The following is a 21160-nucleotide window of genomic DNA, read 5'->3' as shown; positions in this document are numbered from 1 at the left end:
GAGGAGCCTGCCGGATCTGGGAGCTCCCGAGGAAGCTCAACAAATTCCAAGGGGGGCACAGGCAACAGTACGTCCGGTGATGGTGGGCGAGAAGACGAAGCCGAACTCCCTCCCGAGGCCTCTGGAGAAGAGTCCATAATTCTGCGCCAACACAGCGCCGAAGCGATGCGCGTTAGCTCCAAACCCGCGTCATTGGACTCCGACTCGGCTGCGTCCGGCATCGACTCGGCACCATCCGGCGCAGAGACTACGATAAGCTCACCTTCCGAGGAAGGAGCAGATGCAGGAGCCTGCGAGGCAGGCTTTCGGCACCGGCCCAGCGCCGACTCCACCTTATCCATGCAAGGCTCAGACACCGGGGAAAGGAGCGGCAGCGGAGCTGAGGAGGTGAGCCTCTGACGCCGGTACGGCGCCGGCGCCGGCTCCGGACAGGCGACTGCCTGGCCGGGAGCCCGGGGCATATGAACAGGCCCCGACTCCGGAGAAAGCAATGGAAGTGGAGCCTCCAGCGCCGGTACCGAGCTAACCCTGGCTCCGGACAGGCGTCCACCTGGGGTGTGCTCAGAGCAACCACCCGCGGCGCCGCAGGGAGCCCAGCGGGGCTATGCGGTGCGGCGGAGGCGCTGTGGGTCGTAGAGGGGGACCCCGGCGGGCTGCGCCCAAATGACTCCACGTGGACCGTAGAGGGGGACCCAACAGGGCCGCGCCCTAATGGTACCTACCACATCTCCGAAGTTCCTGGGTGGGTGAGGCTCCATTGGCAGCGGGGGCGAACCCACCGGCGAGTCCGTCGGAGAGCCCACAGTAAGCGGAGGCCCCAAGGACGGCCCAGGGATGGGAGAGGGCCCACGCGAGTCCTGCAATGCTGCAGCATATGCCTCCATTTGGGCCTGAGTTGCCCTCACACCCAGAAAGGGCGGGTAGGGCGACTGCTGGGAATGCACGCCCGGAACGTTCCGAGGAACCAGAGCTCCTGACAACAGAAGAAGGGGAGGTCGAAGACCCTGGCGACAAGCGCCTCGACTTACCAAGTGGGGAACGGCAGCCCCAGACCCCGGAGGCCGAACGAAGGTGGGAGGGACCTGCCGTTGAAGAAGCCAGGGGGCGAGATGACTCCGACCTGGACAACTGCGCCGAGAGAAGCTTCATACGGCGCTTGCGCTGAGAATTGGGCCTCAGGTTTGGCCCTCCTTGCAGTCCGTGGAGTCATGGTGCCCGCCCAGACACCACATACAAATATGATTCGGGTCCGTCGCGGACATCTGTCGCGAACAGGAATTACAAGTTTTAAAGCCCGAAGGCATCGCACCCTGTTCCCCAACGTGAATCGTCGACAAGGCCTGAAAACAGGCCAGAGGAACCGCTCACTCCGGATCCGCGTTGCACGTGGAAAAGAAGGAAACTGACATCAGCACGCCAGGAGGGACTTATATGACCTTGCTGACGTCACGTACGTGGACGACGTCAGGGCGGGGTCATGTGGCGCCGTCCCCCAACGCGCTGTGGTGCTGCTGCAAAGTTTATTCCAGATCCAGTCTGACGCCTGAGGATATTCGAAGTTAAGGAATCTGCGGCTAGATGTCTATCAGATTTACTTAATACCATGGGTTGTGAGCACTTTCAAACAGTTCCACTTGCAACCTTCCTTTGTGGTATCCGATTGTCAAATTCTTAAGACGGAAGGTTCTGGTAGCCCTTTCTCATAGGTTGTACCAAAAGGGTTAAAGCAAGGTGCAGACAATTTTGAATATAATGAGGTTCTCAAGTAGAGTGCAATATAGAGCTTTTAAAGTGGTTTTAATTGGCAACTCACTTGGCCAGTGGCCTTGGCAAATGAGACGAAACACGTTGGAATACAAGGATGAAAAAGATGAACACTAACAATTATATGAAATCCTTAGCCCGAGGATTTTCACGGACTCCATTCTTATTTCGCAGACTTTATGAAAAAATGATTACAACGACTCTATAGCAGCGAATTATTTAATTAGAATGGCATGTTTTACCTATTATCAGCCTACGATAACCAGGGAATATTATGTTTATCAGTCTGCATCTACATCTGATACCTAAAGTGGAGTTTCAGTCACTCTCATGGGTATGATGCCCAAAAGGCAGTTGGGGAGTGGACTGTGATGTGACATACTCCTGAGGTTTTCTCGTCATTTCTCTTTTTGAGATTTTGCATGAGCATAGGGGAGTTGAGAAAAAGTGGTACTGGGCAAGCATCTTAGGATGGTAGCTGGCTCCATTAAGAGCTAGTGAGGACTGCATCCTAGTGGACCAGGACTACCACCTTCAAGATGGATGCTTCCACAAGATCATTTATGCTGGTGGGCAATGGGGCAAAGTCTTTGATGCTTGATACTTGAAATGGCTCAAGTGTCCTGGTTTGTGTGTGTTCAGGACATGGGGAGTGCAAGGGTGCAATTGTTCACCAAAACGTCACACATTTTTATGTAATTACAATCAAAGAAATGACAGTATGTCATAATAGTGCTGTTAAGTCAAGCAAGGGTAATTTTTCGATGCCTATGTATAGGTCGTCACAGAAAATCCTGAATATTTCCTTGAAATGGATTTTGTATCACTGAAACTACTAAGCCTTTTTAGGTCTCACCTAGGCAGTACATGCACTCTCTCTCGAAACATTCGGTCTCTACTGCATGGGCATTCAGCACACTCACTGCTTAAGATTGGTTGTTTCATGTGCTTTGCAAAATTCCTTTGTTTTCATTGGTCAATAGCTTACATTTATAAGAAGAGGTGTGGAGCAGCGGCCAGGGCGACTGACTCTGGAGTCCGGGTATCACGGTTCGATCCTCGGCGCCGGCGGCAGATTAGCCTAGCACCATGTGACTCTGGGCAATAGCGTGCTTAATCTTCCCGACGGCCCCCAGCGCCTAGAGACCCTTACGGGTGATTGTTCGCGCTTTACAAATGTGGATTATTATTATTATTATTATTTATCCCTCTTTTTGTTGTTTAGCTCATGCCCTGGAGACTGCTCCTGTTACATGGATTATTTCCTGATCGGCCATATACTTTATTGTTGAGCACTACTTTCTCTTTTGCCTCGGCTGGTTTTTAAAATTTCCTGTTCATATTCCACGCTCATAGCTCCAAGCGCTGCCACGCTTTTCAATTCACCCATTGTCTGCGTTGCCTTTAGCCCCTCCTACTCTCCTCATGCTATCCAAGTTGAAAATTCCCAGCTCTGGCTTCCCTTCCCTGGTCACCGTGAAGCGAATTCATGCCTTACGCTAGGTGAACATGAGGTGAAATCGGGCCTATAAGGAGGCTGGGCATAAAACATCTAGGTACATGTGCGCCACACTTCTTTTTAAAACTAGTTTAGTGGTTCTTCTGTCATTGTTGATCACCCTTCCTTTGTTGCTTGAACGTCCCACCCGCCCCTCCCCTCATTTCTGTTTGTTTCACTTCCTTACATCTGCGACATCGAGACCCTCTCTAGTAAAGCTGAACTATATGGAAATATCATGAAAGTCGACTACTCGGTTCCCAAAAAGTTGAGGTAGACGCCTCTTAAATCCATTAAAGCAACATATTTTATTAATTGTACATAGAAGTACGCCTGCCTTGGAGTATTTATTGGCCTGAGTCTCAATACGCATTTGTGAGGTAAATAAAGCGCTTGCTTGCTCGCGCTACACATGCACAATCGAGTAAACACACGGGCTTCCTTCTTTCCATCTACCTCTCTCTTCCAGTCGTGCAATACACACACTGCAGGTGTCCGCGCCCTTTGATTGCACGTCTGACAGCAAACATGCCATGGTGTAATAAGACATGCTCTTTCGCAGTTCCACAGGCTCCTCAGGTTTGTAATAGTATTGCATGCACAAGCTCCTTTTTAGGTCTCGCCTGACCCAGCGCTTGCGCTGGTCTGGCGAGACTTTAAGTAAGGGCTTAAAAAAATGCTACCGCCAGCCACAGCTTGCAGTGCATGTCGCAGGCGCACGCTTGAGCAGAGGCGCCATATGGCGCGATTACTGCTGCGTGCGCACCACTTGCGCACATGCACTGCAAGCTGTGGCCGGCGGTAGCATTTGGCCCCGCGGTTCACGTTGGTGGCACATTGTAGTCATTTCTCGAAGTGGGTGCCTGCTTTTTTTTTCTGTTTATTACTTCTATGTAGTAATGGCGGCACCCATGCTTTAGCTTACACATCTTAGGCTAAATTCGGGTGCTGAGATTGCTTCAAAAGTAAAGAAATAGACAATTCTTTACTTTTGAAGCAATCTCGGCACCCGACTTTAGCTTAAGATGTTTAAGCTAAAGCACGGGTGCCGCCATTACTACAGAGCAGAAATAAACAGAAACAAGCATTGGCATAGCCAATAGGTCTCGCTTTGGGGACCTTATAAGTATTTAGTTATGCAACTGTTGCATGGCTAAACACTTATAAGGTCCCAAAAGCAAAACCTATTGGCTATGCCAATGCTTGTTCCAAATGTTGCTCAAAAGAAATCTCATTTAAAGTTGCTTAGTAATTGTACTTTTAGAAAACCTTTTTCCTAGTTGCAGTTTAAGTGTACATTTACTTTTCAAACCAGACAATAACCACTCTTGCTATTGTGCTCATGCATGCATTTTCATACAATGCAGTAGCATTTTAGTAACATTATGACTAGCATTTTGCAAACTTGTATACAGTTTTAATGCTGAGACCACAGACAGAAATGCAAGTGGTGCTTACAGTTTGTTGCATAAAATCTCAGCAGAAGTTAAGATTTTCGCACAACGCAGAGTTGTGTAGAGCTGTGCAATCTTCAGATTGCTAGAACTTTTGCAAGAAATGCACTGTGTATGTGAGATTTCTGTGTGTTCCCATTCCTGGTCTCCGACGACTTGCTGCTTCGGCATCATTGCTTTTGCACAATTCCCTACCTCTCTTAATGGTCCCACATTCTTGAGTTGCTGTGCCCACCTGGCATTATTGCCCTCTCATGTTGTCTTCACAACAAAAGCCCCAAAAACCTATGTTGCAGAGGGGGTTTTTGCACTCCCATAATTTCATCCAGGGCTGGGATTCCTCGGCGCTGTGACCTTTTGGGGTTGTTAAGTAAGAGAAACTAAAGCACAGGTGCAGCACCGTCATTTTGGCACAGCTGACCACTATCTTTCTTCACCACCACAAACATGCCCGCAGTTTTTGAAACTCCATTCTAGCGGCACCCCATAATTATAGCATGCTGGGCGGTGCTACTCATTTGAATGAAATAATCTGTTTTCATGGCAGATGCAAAACAAATTATTTTTAATACATCACTACATGATGCTTCATTAATGTTATAAATGTAATACTGCTGCGTTTCAACCATCTCTTACTTATTATATGTGGATCTTGTGTCAGCACTTTTCAAACGACAGCTAATCACTGTGGTGTCTAATTAGAAATAGTGAGCAAAGGCTGGAAAGAGTTTAAACGGTACACTAATCTGTCAAACAGCTGCTTATGAAGCATAGGTGTGACTCAAATGGTGACTGCTTAAAAAATGCAATTAGCTTGCCGTATAGGTAGGTGGTAGTGTTGCAGTACACACAAAGCTGGCCCCAGTCTTTAAACGTCAGCCATAAAGAAGGGTTTTGCAGCCATAAAATGTTTTTTCAGTGCTTTAAAAGGACTGGATCAAAGTTGGTTAGTTTTACAGAATACTGCAGGCATCTAGGATTGCTCAATTCTGAACACGAACGTACCCCACTCAATTCCACAACTAACAAATCCAAATCAAACTACAAAATTCCACTACAAACAACACATTCACTCCACTACACAAACATAAATAAACAAAATCATTCACAACGCCCAAAACTCCAATTTTCACAAATGCAAGACTGATTGCATTGCAAATACTTGTTTGCACTACTACAGGAAACAACATTTGTGTTTTTCCTATGTTTACTTTCAAACTTTACATTGGCTGAACTGAAAAGCTATGAAATAGTTAACAACTGTAAAAAATAAACAATTTTTTGCAAAAATCAAAAATCCAAAAACATCAGGAGAATAAGCCCTGACCCAGGTATATACAACAGCACACACCTCGGCAAAGTGGAGTATCTGATCCATTATAGGTTTGCGGGTTTGCCCAATCTCTGACGAGAGGTTTCCATCAAGACGAGATAAATCAAAAGGAATTAAGCAGGTCATCGAAAGCCAAAGAAGAAGCATGTACCGGGTTTCCCATGTCTGCAAAACAATTACAAGATTGAATCACACTTGGTTAGGACGACAGCATTCTCAAGGCGTCTCGAAACTGTCAGCATGGTTGTGAAGATTTACTTTAATACACGCGACTTAGCTCGTGGTCTGCAATCCAAAGACTACGGTCTACACAAAGACGACTTACTGCTCTGTGTGAGGTAGAAAACAGTATGAAAAACATGCTCATCTCTATCTACAAGTGGAGAAAATAATCGAATAAACTCAGTTGGAGCACTATTCAGACATCATATTTTCCTTAGACGGAAAATTCTTCAACTGAGGATTCACTACTTCCTCTACAAGTAGAAGATCTTCTATTAAACCCAACTCTAAACCATACCTATAGCTCATGAATCAGTTCGCTCTGTGCTAGCCTGAACTGAACCATTCACAAATTAGGGTTTTAGCCTCCCTGGTTCAACCGACAATTTATTCAAAACGGACCTTGTGTTTCCTTTACAATGCAAATTATTGTCCTGTAGTCTTGCACAAGGTAACTTGATGAAGTTTAAATGAAGATTTCATGCTCATGTTCTTGACACAAGATTAATTTATGTTTAAAATTCTGGCAACATCATAAATAAGGTACATACCTCATGGTCCTTTGGATTCTGAATTGCAAGCATGTCCAAAACAGGATGCACGTTCACGACTTCATGAGGGAAAAGGCGTAAAAATGTTTTGTAGCCTCGCACCTATGAGCATAAGAAATACTGTTGTACCATGAAATTTTCACTTACACAGTCTTTAAGGCGGTTAGAAGAGTACATTAATAATTCTATAGAGAGCTTTCTGCAGGTCTTTTTTTTTCAAAACCATAATGAAAATCCGCCCAAAACCTATGCAAACTAACATATGGGGATCAAACTTAATTAGAAGCCTCCTGCAAATTTAAAGAAAGCATATAACAGTTATGACAACACAAATGCTTGCAGAAAGAAGCCAGCAACATTTATAGTGACTAGGCAAAATACTGGATACGGGTATTTTATTAAAAGATAAATATGATTGAACATGTGTACAGCACAGCTCAAAAACAAATTGAAAGCACAGTGATTGCTGAATGACTTCACAACTCTAAGCACTTAGTTGCCAAAAGTACATTAGAAGATTTGCTGCATCGCTCAATTCTCCCATCGTTTTTTTGTCATAAATTATTCTAACCAAATTCTAATAAACAATAGATATTAAAGTAGAATCGTTGCCTTCAATGTTGAATGATTCGCTTCTGGATTAGAATTTCCATTCACTAAATTCGAGGCAATCTTGACTGTTATTTTGTAAAAAAAACTAATTACAAATTATAATTCGTTTTTTTACATAATAAATTTATAATACAAATCACGTGCAGGAAATGTAAATTATTCAACAAGATTATATCCTTAATTTGTTTCAGCATTTGATACATTTCTGAATGATTAACCCCAAATGAAGCATACCTTTTTTATTTTTTAACTTGTTTTTTATAAGCATTTTCAATTAATAATACAAGAAGACCAATATAAATAAACATTGCAGAACGGATACATGACTGATTCAGAAACACAATGCTGATGACATTTCACACGAAGCCTCCACCAGATGGGTTCATCACCCCCATATTGACAACAATTATCACACTGTTCAAATCATAATAGGTCCTGCCTGGCCAACCAGGCCCCCACACATCAAGACTACCAGTTCTTCCGCCCCACAAGAGCAAGCACCCCACCTGGTGATCACGCTTACTCATGTCTAAGCAAGTGCTGGTGAGACCGCAAGGGTAGTTCTCGGGAAACCATCATTCCTCTCAGTCACCTCACTCGAACGTTCCATTACCTCTCCCTAAAGTTCCAGATCTTGCTCTGCGTTCTCATCGGTTTGCACTCGCCCCAACCAACATTCCTCAGCAACCGACCACTCACTCTGGTCCAACAACCATTTGTGCCACTGTAGGGACATGGGGGGTATCTAATTTATCACTATGCGTCTCCGGGCCAGCACTAGCCCCAACAGCGTGAATCAATAACCCATTTTCCACCCTGTTCTTGGAAGCAGCAAAGGCCAGAGAAGGCAATGCTGCACCATCCTGTCTATTTTGGTGCCTGTGACCTCCCTGAGTGTTCGTGTCACTCTGACAAAGTAATCCACCTGCTGTGGACAACTCCACGTCAAATGGAGAAAACGCTCCGGAGACTCACTATATCTAGGGCACACATCTGTACAACCTGGAAAGATCCAATGTAACCGAAGCAGCGCAAGGTACAACCAGTGTAGGTAATAAAAATGCGTAAGCTTAAAGCGTGCATTACTAGCAGTGTCCTTCACCTGGGCATAAGCATGTTTTCATTTGGCATCTGTAAGAGGGTCTTCCAGATCCGCTGACAAGCCAGCAAGGGTAGAACCCATAGCAAGTGTGCATGACTCCTCCAGCCTATCAGGAAATTTAGACCAGATCATCATTGTGCGGGAGAGATTTGCACACTGTAGGAACTGTTCCCGTACTACCTGGAACAGGGTGGTCGCTACCTCCATTGCAATGAAGGTACCATTCAAGTATAGGACAACCGCCGCCCGACATCTGACCTCCAGCCACTGAGTCACATCCATAAAGGACTGTACTAATTAGAAAAGCTTCAACCACCAAAGAGGGAAGCAGCCAAGCATACGTTACATGTCACAAAACCCGCCACACCACCTGTCTCACTATGTGACAGTCCTCCGGCACTCCAACGCCACTTATGTATAGCTTGGGGAGAACGCAGTCATCCACCAAGCTGGCCAACAAGCATTTTTCCCCAGTAGGGACATCGGCACACCACAAGGCAGCACACTAGGACTCCACCCAAAAAATACAAGAGCCTAGTCAGAGTCCACTTTCAAGGTGTGTTATTTGTCCTGGCTCCTATTGCCAGCCCACACTAAGTACACCAACAAACTATTGAGTTCCGTAAACATAGCCCTCAGAAAGTCACAGAAAGAACTCTGCATCATATACAGATAGTGACGCAAAAGCACCATCTTGCTCAGGGCTAGCTTTCCCATCACAGAGAACAGGAGTGTATTCCAAAACCGAACCAAAGTTCGTAAACCCTTGATCACTTTACCTATATTCAGATCATATTGGGGTCCCATGCCATGGGCAATCTGCATGTCCATGAACTGAAATTTCAGTGTCTACCAGGGCAGACCTACCTCCACCAAGCTCGCCAATGGGAACAGCATTGATTGGAGTCTATTGACACGTAAACCAGAGGCCCTACTATAGTCCTCCAACACTGCCAGCAATACTAGAATGGATTCTCCCAGCATGCACAGATATAGGACAGTGTCATCAGCATACATCGTCACAGTATGCACCATGTCCCGACACATACACCCCACGCCAACAGGTCCTGCCAGAGGCAAACAGCCAAGGGCTCCATTGCTAGGGCAAAGGGGAGCGGAAACAGGGGCAACTCTGCCTCGTATCCCTCCCCCCCATGAAAAGCCCATCCGTCCACATCCACACCATGCTCCTGGCGTATAGAAGGTGCGCACAGGACACAAATTCTGGCCCCACTTCCATACAATGCAACACCTCTCACAGATACGCCCAACCCAAGCTGTTGAAGGCTTTCTTGATATGTAGTAACACCAGTGCCCCTTCCAAGCCCAACCCCTGTGTTGAGTGCATCAGGTGGGACAATCGTCTAAGATTCATAGGGGTACCTCTCCCAGGCATGAACCCACACTGATCGTCCCCCACCAGGCTTGATACTCTCAGCGGTAGCATCATGGCTGGTACCTTGGAGAGGATCTTTGTGTACTCGTTCAACATGAAGAGTGGCAGATAAGAACCCGGGTACATCTGGCTTAGGAAGCATCAGAATAAGTACCAAGCACATAGGCGTCAGCAGCGTGCCCCAGTGTCTAGCCTCCAGGAGCTAACTATGGGAACCAGTAAAGCATAGGTTGGATAATAATCCAACTGTAAGCCACCGGGACTTTTACCTTGGGCCATATCTTGTATGGCTACACTGAGCACCACGTCTCGAAGCCCCCCTTCGAGGCTCACCCTCTGCTCTTTCATAAGCCAGGGTAACACCACTATCTAAGAAAGCCCTCACTGCTTGGCTCGTGTTGAAGACAAAAGCAAAGTGTGGCTGACCAGGGTTCAGCACCTCAGTTCCAATGTTTAGAAAAAAAGTACAAAGTCTGTGCAACTACCTCCAGAGTCCGCCGCACTTCCACTCCACTGGAAACCAGATAAAACAATTCGTACAAAAAAGGAAGGTGCACCAGAAAAAAGTCGGCAAGCTTCAAATCAATTCAAGAATATGTCCTTTATTGCTCTGTAGTATTAAAAATAATCATCAGCCAACGTGTCTCGTTCTCAAGGAACTTCGTCAGGGCCAAAGTTTTCTCCGACAACGCTTTCGAGTCACCACAGCTCTCGCTTCTCCATCAGGGCTGGAAGTCTACCGCGTGCTTGGCTCGTGTTGATTAATGTGGTGTCTCCTACACCCCCACCAGATGGTCTAGTAATAGAGCGTTAATGCCCAGGTGCCTGACGACCGTTGTTCAGTCTGCCTTAGACAAGGATATAATCAATGTGGGGGGTCCTTCCCATTTAAGGAGCCAAGCCAGTAGGCGCCTAGATTTGTACCCCTCTTGCTGTAACCGTTGTTGGTATTCCTGCCTGGTGTAGCAATCTAGCCTACTATATAGAAGCCCTCACATGCCGAGCCGCTACAATTGCATCGCCTCTTGTTTCCTGCCTTCCAGCTCGTTGCTGTAGGCTGGTAAGGTCCCCCTCTGGCTGCAGTAGATTCTTTTGCAGCCTCCGCCAAGTGCAGGAATCGATAATAAAACAAACCAGATATGATCATAGTTCTTCATATCACAGTCCGCCAGCCTGCCATACAGAATATTTGGTGGAATGTGCTGCAGGCCTTTGAAAGATCAAATAAGATTATGGATGCAAAAATAATGAGAAAATAAAGATGGACAGTTCAACCTACCAAAGTGACCTAAGCGTGTTTTCTGACGATTTTGATGGCACATTCTTGATGCCGAGAAATATGAGGACACCTCCACCAAACAAAGAAGCACTGACAGCTGTGCCCTCAAACCAGACCTAAACAAGCATTGGCATAGCCAATAGGTCTCGCTTTTGGGACCTTCTAAGTATTTAGTTATGCAGCACAATATCCAACCACATCAACTGTTGCGTGGCTAAACACTTATAAGGTCCCAAAGGCAAGACCTATCGGCTATGCAAATGCTTGGTGTGGTTGTGTGTGGTTGTGTGTGGTTGTGTGTGGGTGTGTGGTTGTGTGTGGGGGGGTGTGGGGGGTGTGGGGGTGAGGGTGTGGTTGGGTGTTGTGTGGTTGTGTGGGTGTAGTTGGGTGTTGTGTGGTTGTGTGTGTGTATGTGGTGGGTGTGTGTGTGTGTGTATGTGTGTGTGTATGTGGTTGTGTGTGTGTTTGTGTGTGTGTGGTTGGTTGTGTGTGTGTGTGGTTGGTTGTGTGTGTGTGTGTGTGTGTGGTTGGTTGTGTGTGTGTGTGGTTGGTTGTGTGTGTGTGTGTGTGGTTGGTTGTGTGTGTGTGGTTGGTTGTGTGTGTGTGGTTGTGTGTGTGTGGTTGTGTATGTTTGGTTGTGTGTGGTTGTGTTTGTGTGGTTGTGTGTGTGTGGTTGTGTGTGTGGTTGTGTGTGTGGTTGTGTGTGATTGTGTGTGGTTGTGTGTGTGTGTGAGTGGTTGTGTGTGTGTGTGTGTGGTTGTGTGTGTAATTGTGTGTTGTGTGGTTGTGTGTGTGTGTGTGGTTGTGTGTGTGGTTGTGGTTGTGTGTGTGGTTGTGTGTGGTTGTGTGTGTGGGTGTGTGGGTGGTGTGTGGTTGTGTGTGGTTGTGTGATTGTGGGTGTGTGTGTGGTTGTGTGTGTGTGGTTGTGTGTGTGGTTGTGGTTGTGTGTGGTTGTGTGTGGTTGTGTGTGTGGGTGTGTGGGTGGTGTGTGGTTGTGTGTGGTTGTGTGATTGTGGGTGTGTGTGTAATTGTGTGTGTTGTGTGTGGTTGTGTATGTTGTGTGGGTGGTTGTGTGTGTGGGTGGTTGTGTGTGTGGGTGGTTGTGTGTGTGGTTGGTTGTGTGTGTGTGTGGTTGGTTGTGTGTGTGTGTGTGTGGTTGGTTGTGTGTGTGTGGTTGGTTGTGTGTGTGTGGTTGGTTGTGTGTGTGTGTGGTTGTGTATGTTTGGTTGTGTGTGTGTGGTTGTGTTTGTGTGGTTGTGTGTGTGTGGTTGTGTGTGTGGTTGTGTGTGATTGTGTGTGGTTGTGTGTGTGTGTGAGTGGTTGTGTGTGTGTGGTTGTGTGTAATTGTGTGTTGTGTGGTTGTGTGTGTGTGTGTGGTTGTGTGTGTGGTTGTGGTTGTGTGTGTGGTTGTGGTTGTGTGTGTGGTTGTGTGTGGTTGTGTGTGTGGGTGTGTGGGTGGTGTGTGGTTGTGTGTGGTTGTGTGATTGTGGGTGTGTGTGTGTGGTTGTGTGTGTGTGTGGTTGTGGTTGTGTGTGTGGTTGTGTGTGGTTGTGTGTGTGGGTGTGTGGGTGGTGTGTGGTTGTGTGTGGTTGTGTGATTGTGGGTGTGTGTGTAATTGTGTGTGTTGTGTGTGGTTGTGTATGTTGTGTGGGTGGTTGTGTGTGTGGGTGGTTGTGTGTGTGGGTGGTTGTGTGTGTGGGTGGTTGTGTGTGGGTGGTTGTGTGTGGGTGGGTGTGTGTGTGGTTGTGGGTGTGTGTGTGGTTGTGTGTTTGGTTTTGTGTGGGTGTAGTTGTGTGTGTGGTTGTGTGTGTGGGGGGTTGTGTGTGGTTGTGTGTGTGGGGGGTTATGTGTGTGGTTGTGTGTGGTTATGTGGGTTGTGTGTGTGTGTGGTTGTGTGTGTGTGGTTGTGGGGTTGTGTGTGTGTGGTTGTGGGGCTGTGTGTGTTCGTGTGTATGGTTGTGTGTGTGTGGTTGTATGTGTGGTTGTGTATGTGGTTGTGGTTGCGTGTGTGGTTGTGTGCGTGACAGTAATACTAAAAGCATCTCAAAATAAAGGAACACAAACATCGAGTTTGTGGAAAGAAAAAGCACGTTGTAAGTCAAACGGGCGCAGAAAAGCATTAACACAACAAAACAAACAAGATCTCTTAGTGAAGACTGAGTGCTGATAATGGATACACACAGCCCATCATCTTAAGAGTTCAATTGCAGCCAATGTGCACTCAAACCTGGCCCCTCCTTGTGAGTTGCACCCCATATTTCATGAGTTGTAACTGCTGCACCCACCATAGCGCTTTGAGATCTAAAGCGCTACATAGGTCTAATCGATTAACCAGTCGCCAACATGCTGTGCTTTTAAAGAGAATGTGGCAAAAGTTTCCAGCTTCCTCATCATGTCCCCATGAAAGCGCCAACGAAAGGACTCCCTGAATGGTGCAACGGACATGAAGCAGAAATAAACATGGAACGTTGTCCAGTTTCACAGTAACATTTCCTTAATGTTCTTTAAGTCACAAAACAGTAATACTAAAAGCATCTCAAAATAAAGGAACACAAACATTGAGTTTGTGGAAAGAGAAAGCACATTGTAAGTCAAACGGGCACAGCAAAGCATTAACACAACATGTTCTTTGATGTTTGATGTTCTTTGAACAAGATCATCAAAAGGGGCGCTGCAAAAGTGATCGCAGGCGAAAGTGAAAGTGATCGCGGGCACTTAATGAGCATGACAAGGTTTGCCAGCCTCTGCTCCTAAGCGCGCGCCCGCGCACATGCACTGTAGCCCTAGGCTGGCCCTGGTAGCATTTTTTGGAGCCCTCACAAAAAGTCTCGCCAGACCAACGCATGCGCTGGGTCAGGCGAGACCTAAAAAGGAAAGTGCCACCTAGACTAGAGGAGAAAGTGCTCCCAGACAATTGAAGCAATCTCCCTCGCAGCTACCCTCCCCTGTTGAACCTTTTCACTAAAAACTAAGCAAAAATGAGGAGTTAAAAGGAAGGTGAGAGGAGCACGTGTCAAAATGCCACAAGAGCGCATGTACCTTTCCCCCATGCTTGGACTAATTTTCAGAACTGTATTATGGGACAGGTAATTTAATTTACGATCCCAGTCTACTATAATGACATGAATTATTTTAGACTATTAACAAATGATGAATTTATTTACTGATTTTACATGCCTCCCAATATTATGGGTTAATAATATGATTGTGTTTTTGCAATTGCTTTTTATATGCATACCATGTTTTACTCCACTTCAAAATGGATGCCATTTTCACCTTGATTATGTTTTCATGTGAGCATGTAAGTTGTCCTTTGTCTATTTTGTTAGACTACAAATGTGGTGGTGTAAACCAATATCCACTGTGTGAGCAAGGGGACAGCGTTCCCCGAAACGCACAATTGGAATAAAATCTAAGCTATAGCCCAACTATAACATCCCAGTAATCTTTTTTTTTTTCTGTGAATTTCTAAGGGTTTTTAAATGCTAATTTCTAACTATAACGTCCCTGAAACCGGTGAATTTTTAGTGAATTTCCAAGGTTTTTTAAATGCTAATTTCTAACTATAACGTCCCTGAAACCTGTGGTTTTATTTAGTGAATTTCTAAGGTTTTTTTAAGTGCTAATTTCTAACTAGAACGTCCCTGAAACATGGTTTTTTTTCAGTGAATGTCTATAGTTTTGTAACCGGCAGTTGCGTTTGCAGAGTGGTGGAGAATGATACTGGGCCTGCATCCAGCGCTCAGACATTCCGCTGCATAGGATTTACAGGAGGTGCCAGGAGGGCTTTTTGGCCCCCAGAGGTCCCTCAGGAGTAAAGTGGACTTCATCCCCCAACCAGTAGTTCACCAGGAGCAGGAGGCGCATTTGCAGAGCGGTTGAGAAAGGCGGGCGTGGCCTCTAAAGACCTCTTAACACTCCCACTGTGTGGGACTTACTGGAGGTAACAGGAGGGATAGTTGGCCCCCAAGGATGTCGTTGGGGGCCAACTACCCCTTCTATTACCTCCAGTAAGTCCCACACAGCAGGATAGCAGAGTTCTGATACTAGGCAACGCCCCCTTTGTCCACCACTCTGCAAACGTGCCTCCTGGCACGCTCTTGGTTGGGGGATGAAGTCCCCTTCGCTGCTGGGGGTACTTAGGGGCCAACTAGCCTATCCGTTACCTCCAGTAAGCCCCACACAGTGGGATTGCTGCAAGGTTGTTGCAGGCCACGCCCACGTTCTCCAACACTCTGCAAACACACCTTGTGGCACGCTCTTGGTTGAGGAATAACGTCCCATTGCCTCTTAAGGGTCCATGGGGGCCAACTAGCCCTCCAGTTACTTCCAGTAAGTCCCACACAGCTGGATTCCTGAGAGGGGGTCAGAGGCCACGCCCCCTTTTTACATCACTCTGCAAATGCTACTTGCGGTATGAAGTCCACTTTAGTCCTAAAGTCCTCAGGACACAAGGGGACCTCATCGTCCCACCAGCAGTGCGCCAAGAGGCGCGTTTGCAGAGTGGTGTAAAAAGGGGCGTGGCCTCCAACCACCTCTCAGCAATCCCACTGTGTGAGGCTTACTGGAGTCAACAGGTGGGCTAGTTGGACCCCCAAGGACCCTTAGCATCGAAGGGGACTTCATCCTCCAACAAAGAGCGCCACGAGGTGCGTTTGCAGAGTGGTGCATTGAGGGGGCTGGGCCTCGAGCAAGTTGCCGTCTTCCTTTTCTTTTTTTTAGGAAGGGGGGCTGTGTGGCCCCCCTTCACTTGATTGTTTTGGGTGGTATGGGTGGGTGAGTGGCTGTAGGGATGGGTGTGTCAATGACTGTATGGGTGTCTGAATGGCTTTATAAGTGAGTGACTGTGTGTGTAAGTGCCTGTATGGGTGAGTGAGTGGCTATTTGAGTGAGTGTTTGGTTAAGTGAGTTGGTGAGTGAGTGGCTGTATGGAAGAAAGAGTGTCTGTGGGATTGGCTGTGTGGGTGAATGACCTTTTAGAGCGAGTGTGGGACAGTGCACGAGTGTCTCAGTGGATGTGTGAGTGACTGCATCAATGTAAGTGAGTGGGTGTGTGAGTGCCCGAGTGGGCATGGGAATGGCTGCATAAGTGTCTCACAGGGTGTTTGAGTGGGTGCATGCGAGTGGCTGAGTGGGTTTGCGTGTGCTTCCATGTTCGTGTGAGTCAGTCTGTGAGTGGGGGCATGAGTGCCTAAATGGGTCTTTGAGTGGGTGCGTGAGTGTCACTGGGTGTGTAAGTGTCTCAGGGGGTAATGAGTGTCTGAGTGGGTCTGTGAGTGGGTGCATGAGTGAGTGGGTCTGAGTGGGAGCATGAGTGAGTGGGTCTGAGTGGGTGCATGAGTCTGAGTGGGTCTGTGAGTGGCTGTGCATCTCTGAGTGGGTCTGTAGGTCTGGGTGCATGTCTCCGAGTAGATCGGAGTGGGTGAGAGACAGTATGACCTATTCTGTAAGTTTGTGCATTGGTGTCTGACTGGGTCTGGTGTGAGAGTGTCTAAGTTGCTCTGTGAGTGGGTGCATGAATGCCTGGGTGGGGTCTGCTTGTTTTCTGCCTTTTTTCTCTTTTATTCTCATTGCAGACCATTATTTTGCCTCTTTCTGCTTTTTGATGGCCTTTATTTTGCCTGCCCGCTTCTGACCTGTATTTTGCCTCTTTCTGGTCGTTTCTGACCTTTATCTTGCCTTTTTCTGCACGTTGCTGACCTTTATATTGTCTTTCTCCTCGATTCTGACCATTACTTTGCCTCTTTTCGCTCATTGGTCTGTCTCTTTCTGCTCATTTCTGACCTCTATTTTACCTCTTCCTGCTTGTTTCTGATCTCTATCCTGCCTTTTTCTACCCATTTCTGACCTTTATTCTGCCTCTTTCTGCTCATTGTTGACCTTTATTCAGCCTGTAGCCTGTTGTTTCTGGCCATTATTTTGCCTCTTTCTGCTCCTTGTTAACGTTTATTTTCCCTCTTTCTGCTCGTTTCTGACCTTTATTCTGCCTCTTGCTGCTCATATCTGACCTTTATCTTTTCTCTTTCTGCTCATTGCTGACCTTTATTCTGCCTCTAGTCGCTTGTTTCTGGCCTTTATTTTGCCGCTTTCTGTTAGTTGCAGGCCTCAATATCCCCTTGGTCTCCTCTTTTCAGACCTTTATTCTGCCTTTTTCTGCTGATTTCTGACCTTTATCTTGACTCATCCTGCTTGTTGCTGACCTTTATTCTGCCTCCTCCTGCTAGTTTCTGACCTTTAGTCTGCCTCTTTCGTCTTGTTTCTGACCTTTACTTTGCCTGTTTCGCTTCTTCCCCTGGGACGGTGTGGGGAGCCTCAAGGTCCCAGCGATCCTAGTCGGCTTCCGACTGCTGCAGGAGCTGGCATTACTTTCACACACAGGAAGCTAATAAACATGCAGCCCCTGTGTGTGAAAGCAATTTGTCTGTTTCCCCACTCGCTTGACAGTGGGCAGGGAAACAGATGGAAAGCTCTGCTTCCAGCAAGCGAGAGAGTTCTCACAGCTCTCGCTTGCTGACAGCATAGTGTTTGCTCTGACTTGGCCGGAGCTGTTAAAACTCCCGCCAAGTCACGGACCACGGGACTTAGCAGGAACCGGACCTGGGGAGTTGGAGGTCTCCAAGGCAATCTATGGCTCCAGGAGGGGGGCCGCACAGCCCCCCTCCATTACACTACTTGGCCCCAGGTAAGTGGTGGTCCACGTGGCTGCGGGGAGCCCCCGCATTTTTTTTTTTAAGTTTAGCCCTGGTGAGGTGGCGGTCCCCGGGACTGTCGAGGTGCTGTGCGGGCCAACCACATTACTTTATAAACATTTGCTTCGGGGAGGTGGCGGTCCTTGGGGCACAGTGGGTACCGTGTGGGCACCACGTATACATAAAAATCAATGCCCCATGTTGTTCCACGGGGCTTTCATAAGCCCTAGGAAGGTGGCCCCGTGCAAACCCCTTGTATTTTTATAGTATGCCCCATATATCTGGCCCACGGGGGGGGTAATTTAAAGGAAAGTTAGAGTTGGCTCTGGCAACTACAACTGGTGAATTCCTCTGGTTTTGTATGAGTGAAACCTGAGCCTAACTATAACGTCACTGTAACCTTTGTTTTTTTTAGTGAATTACTTTTTTTAAATTCAATATCCTGACTATAACATCACTATAACCTTTGATTTTTTCCAGTGAATTTCTAAAAAATGTTTACATTTCTTTCCCAACTAGAACGTTCCTGTATGCTTTGTTTTTTTTATTGAATATACACACACATACACATATATATGTAGGTTCGACTACGCGTCTTATGGGAATTTAAATAGGAAAACACTTTTTTAACCCCCTTTATCTCAGCCCCCACTTAATAGATCACCTCGAAACTTCCCATGCACAACAGAACTTACTTTGACACTTTTTGGGGAAAATATCGTGAAGTTTCGTCAACCGGTGCCAAAGGTATAGGCAAACTAGGTCCTAACTATAACTACCTACTGGATATATCACTGAAAAAAATATAGGTTTCAGGTACGTTCTAGTTAGAAATTAGCATTTAAAAAACCTTTGAAATTCACTGAAAAAAACATGGGTTTCAGGCACGTTATACTTAGAAATTAGCATTTAAAAACCCTTTGAAATTCACTGAAAAAACCATAGGTTTCAGACACGATATAGTTAGTTGGACATTTCACTCGTACAAAACCATAGAAATTCCGGCGTTATTGTTAGTTCAGCTAACTATAACTCGCGCCCCCACAATGCACTGCTTATGACGTCACATATTACATCATTCATGACATGGTCAGTGACATCACTGATGACATCTCAAATGACATCACTGATGACATCATCCATGTGAAAATCTGATGCACCTCCTCATACCTGAATATAACATAACACCCACTGTAAAATACAGACTACCATTTTCGAAAAAAATAGACACATCAATACCAGTTACTAAATATGCAACAACTGATTCCTAGGTCTACACACACACACACACATCCACTCATTGACCCATACAGTCACTCATACATGCAGTCACTCATCAATACACTATCAGATGCACTCATACACCTATACAGACACTCACACGCTGCCACATATCCAGAGTTACTCACACACCTAGTCAGTCATGCAAAGAATCAATCATACTTCCATTTACCCACCTATACAGTTATACAGACACCACCTCACTTATTTATACAGATACTAACGCATAAATGCTATCTTATAGAATCACTGATACAAATACACACTCATCCATGCAGCCACTCTCACAATTACTGACTCTCACATATAGTTATTTATATACACCATCACTCACATATACTGCCTTTTACACATGTACTTACTTGCACATGTACCACTGAGACATCCATTCACTCACCAACATACCCATACACACACTCGCCCACCCATACAGCTGTTTCCACATGCACTCTTGAACCCATACACCCAATGAATCAACCACTCACACATCTATGCACAGTCACACACACACCACTCACACACATATATATATATATATATATATATACACACACACACACACACTCTGGCAAGCAATCAATAACCCATATAGACTCATGTAGCTACTCACCAAACCATACAGCAGCTTACACAACAGACAGACTGATCCAGACTTTCACACAGTTTAGTCACTAGCCCATGCATTCAGAAAGACTCATTTAATCACTCACAAAGTCAGTCACGTACCTACTAAATCCTCCATACAGACACTTTTGAAAAGTCACGCAGGGGTTGCGATTTCGGCGTAATTTCTAAAGACTAAAATATTTTACAAATATCATATACATAACAGTTTTCCTTTAAGTGTTTCTCGAAATTTAATTATAAAGGTATTTTTAAACTATTATTTTCAATGTGATATTGACGAAAGGAAAGTTAGGAAATGCGCAGTGTAGTTGCTTAGTTTGCGCAACCTCTCTCCGAACGTATTTCCGGGGTCGCGCCGAAGTCGCGACTTTGGCGTATTTTAAAAGTTGAAAAAATTACTATAGAAAGTTTGAATATGATAATAGAATGAACAGTTTTGCTAATAAACTTATTAAAAGTTTATAGAAATGTCTATTTTACTGTATAATGATATATATGTGTTTCGCGATGTATGCGTGACGAGTGCACGCACCCTGCGCGACGTCCTATTAGCAAAAGAAAAAAGTAATCCGATTGGTTGAAATCATTTTTATTATGGAAAAGGGAGGGTCAATCTTTCAGATATTTACTTTTCTTTTTGATCTTAGCAGAGAGAAGACCTGTTTGTTCCTTCTCTTCAAAAATTCACCTTTTTTTGTGTGTTAATTTATTTTCAAATTACAATGACTTCCAGCTTAGCTGAAGTGGATCCTCTTGCTGTGGAAGAAGAACAGAGGATGGGGCAGTCGAAGAGACAAAGGAGAGAGAGCATTGTTTGGGCCTTTTTTACGGTGCCAGATGGGGAGAAGAAAGTTAATGCAACCAAGGTTACTTGCAATATATGTAAGAGAGGATCGGACAAGAAATGCTCATGTGGGACGAGCGCAATAAAAAAAGCATATGGAGACTATCCACCCTGTGAGAGAAGAGACGAAGAGACAATTAAACTTGGATGCTCTTCAAGACCCCAACAGTCCATCTACCTCTGCAGGAACTCCATCAATACCAAGGCCACATATTATGCCTGAGTTTCTAAATGCTTCCATCAGTTGCATTAAGTGCGCCACTGAACTTTGCTTTGGGGAGCAATGTATCGACGTGATTTCAGCTGCCCTTAAAGCGCATAAATGTTAACTTCTTTTTTATAATGCGCTTTTGTTTTTGTCCAGCTGTTGATTTCCTGTTCTTCATTTTTTGTTCTTTTTTAAAATAAAAAACACAAAAAAAAGTAAAAAATGTTTAAAAAATACAAAATAAATGTAAAACTGTTCCGAAACAAAAACAAAAAACGGTTCTTACGGAACCACATACAC

At 45.7% G+C, this 21160-nt stretch overlaps 1 protein-coding gene across 1 annotated transcript in view; it reads right to left on the bottom strand.

The window, feature by feature from the left end:
• TBCD (tubulin folding cofactor D) overlaps positions 1–21160 on the bottom strand; it is a 2329415-nt gene that overhangs the window by 2143161 nt on the left and 165094 nt on the right. The window contains exons 5-6 of the mRNA XM_085616794.1: positions 6823–6924; positions 6068–6214 (exon numbers count right to left, since the gene is read on the bottom strand). Coding sequence (XP_085472920.1) covers positions 6068–6214; positions 6823–6924 — 249 coding nt within the window. The remainder of the gene's footprint in view (positions 1–6067; positions 6215–6822; positions 6925–21160) is intronic.

The sequence above is a fragment of the Triturus cristatus genome, chromosome 7 (assembly GCF_964204655.1).
Source record: "Triturus cristatus chromosome 7, aTriCri1.1, whole genome shotgun sequence".
Classification (NCBI taxonomy): Eukaryota; Metazoa; Chordata; class Amphibia; order Caudata; family Salamandridae; genus Triturus; species Triturus cristatus.
The sequence above is the reverse complement of the archived record's forward strand: the minus strand, read 5'-3'. Positions and strand labels throughout refer to the sequence as shown.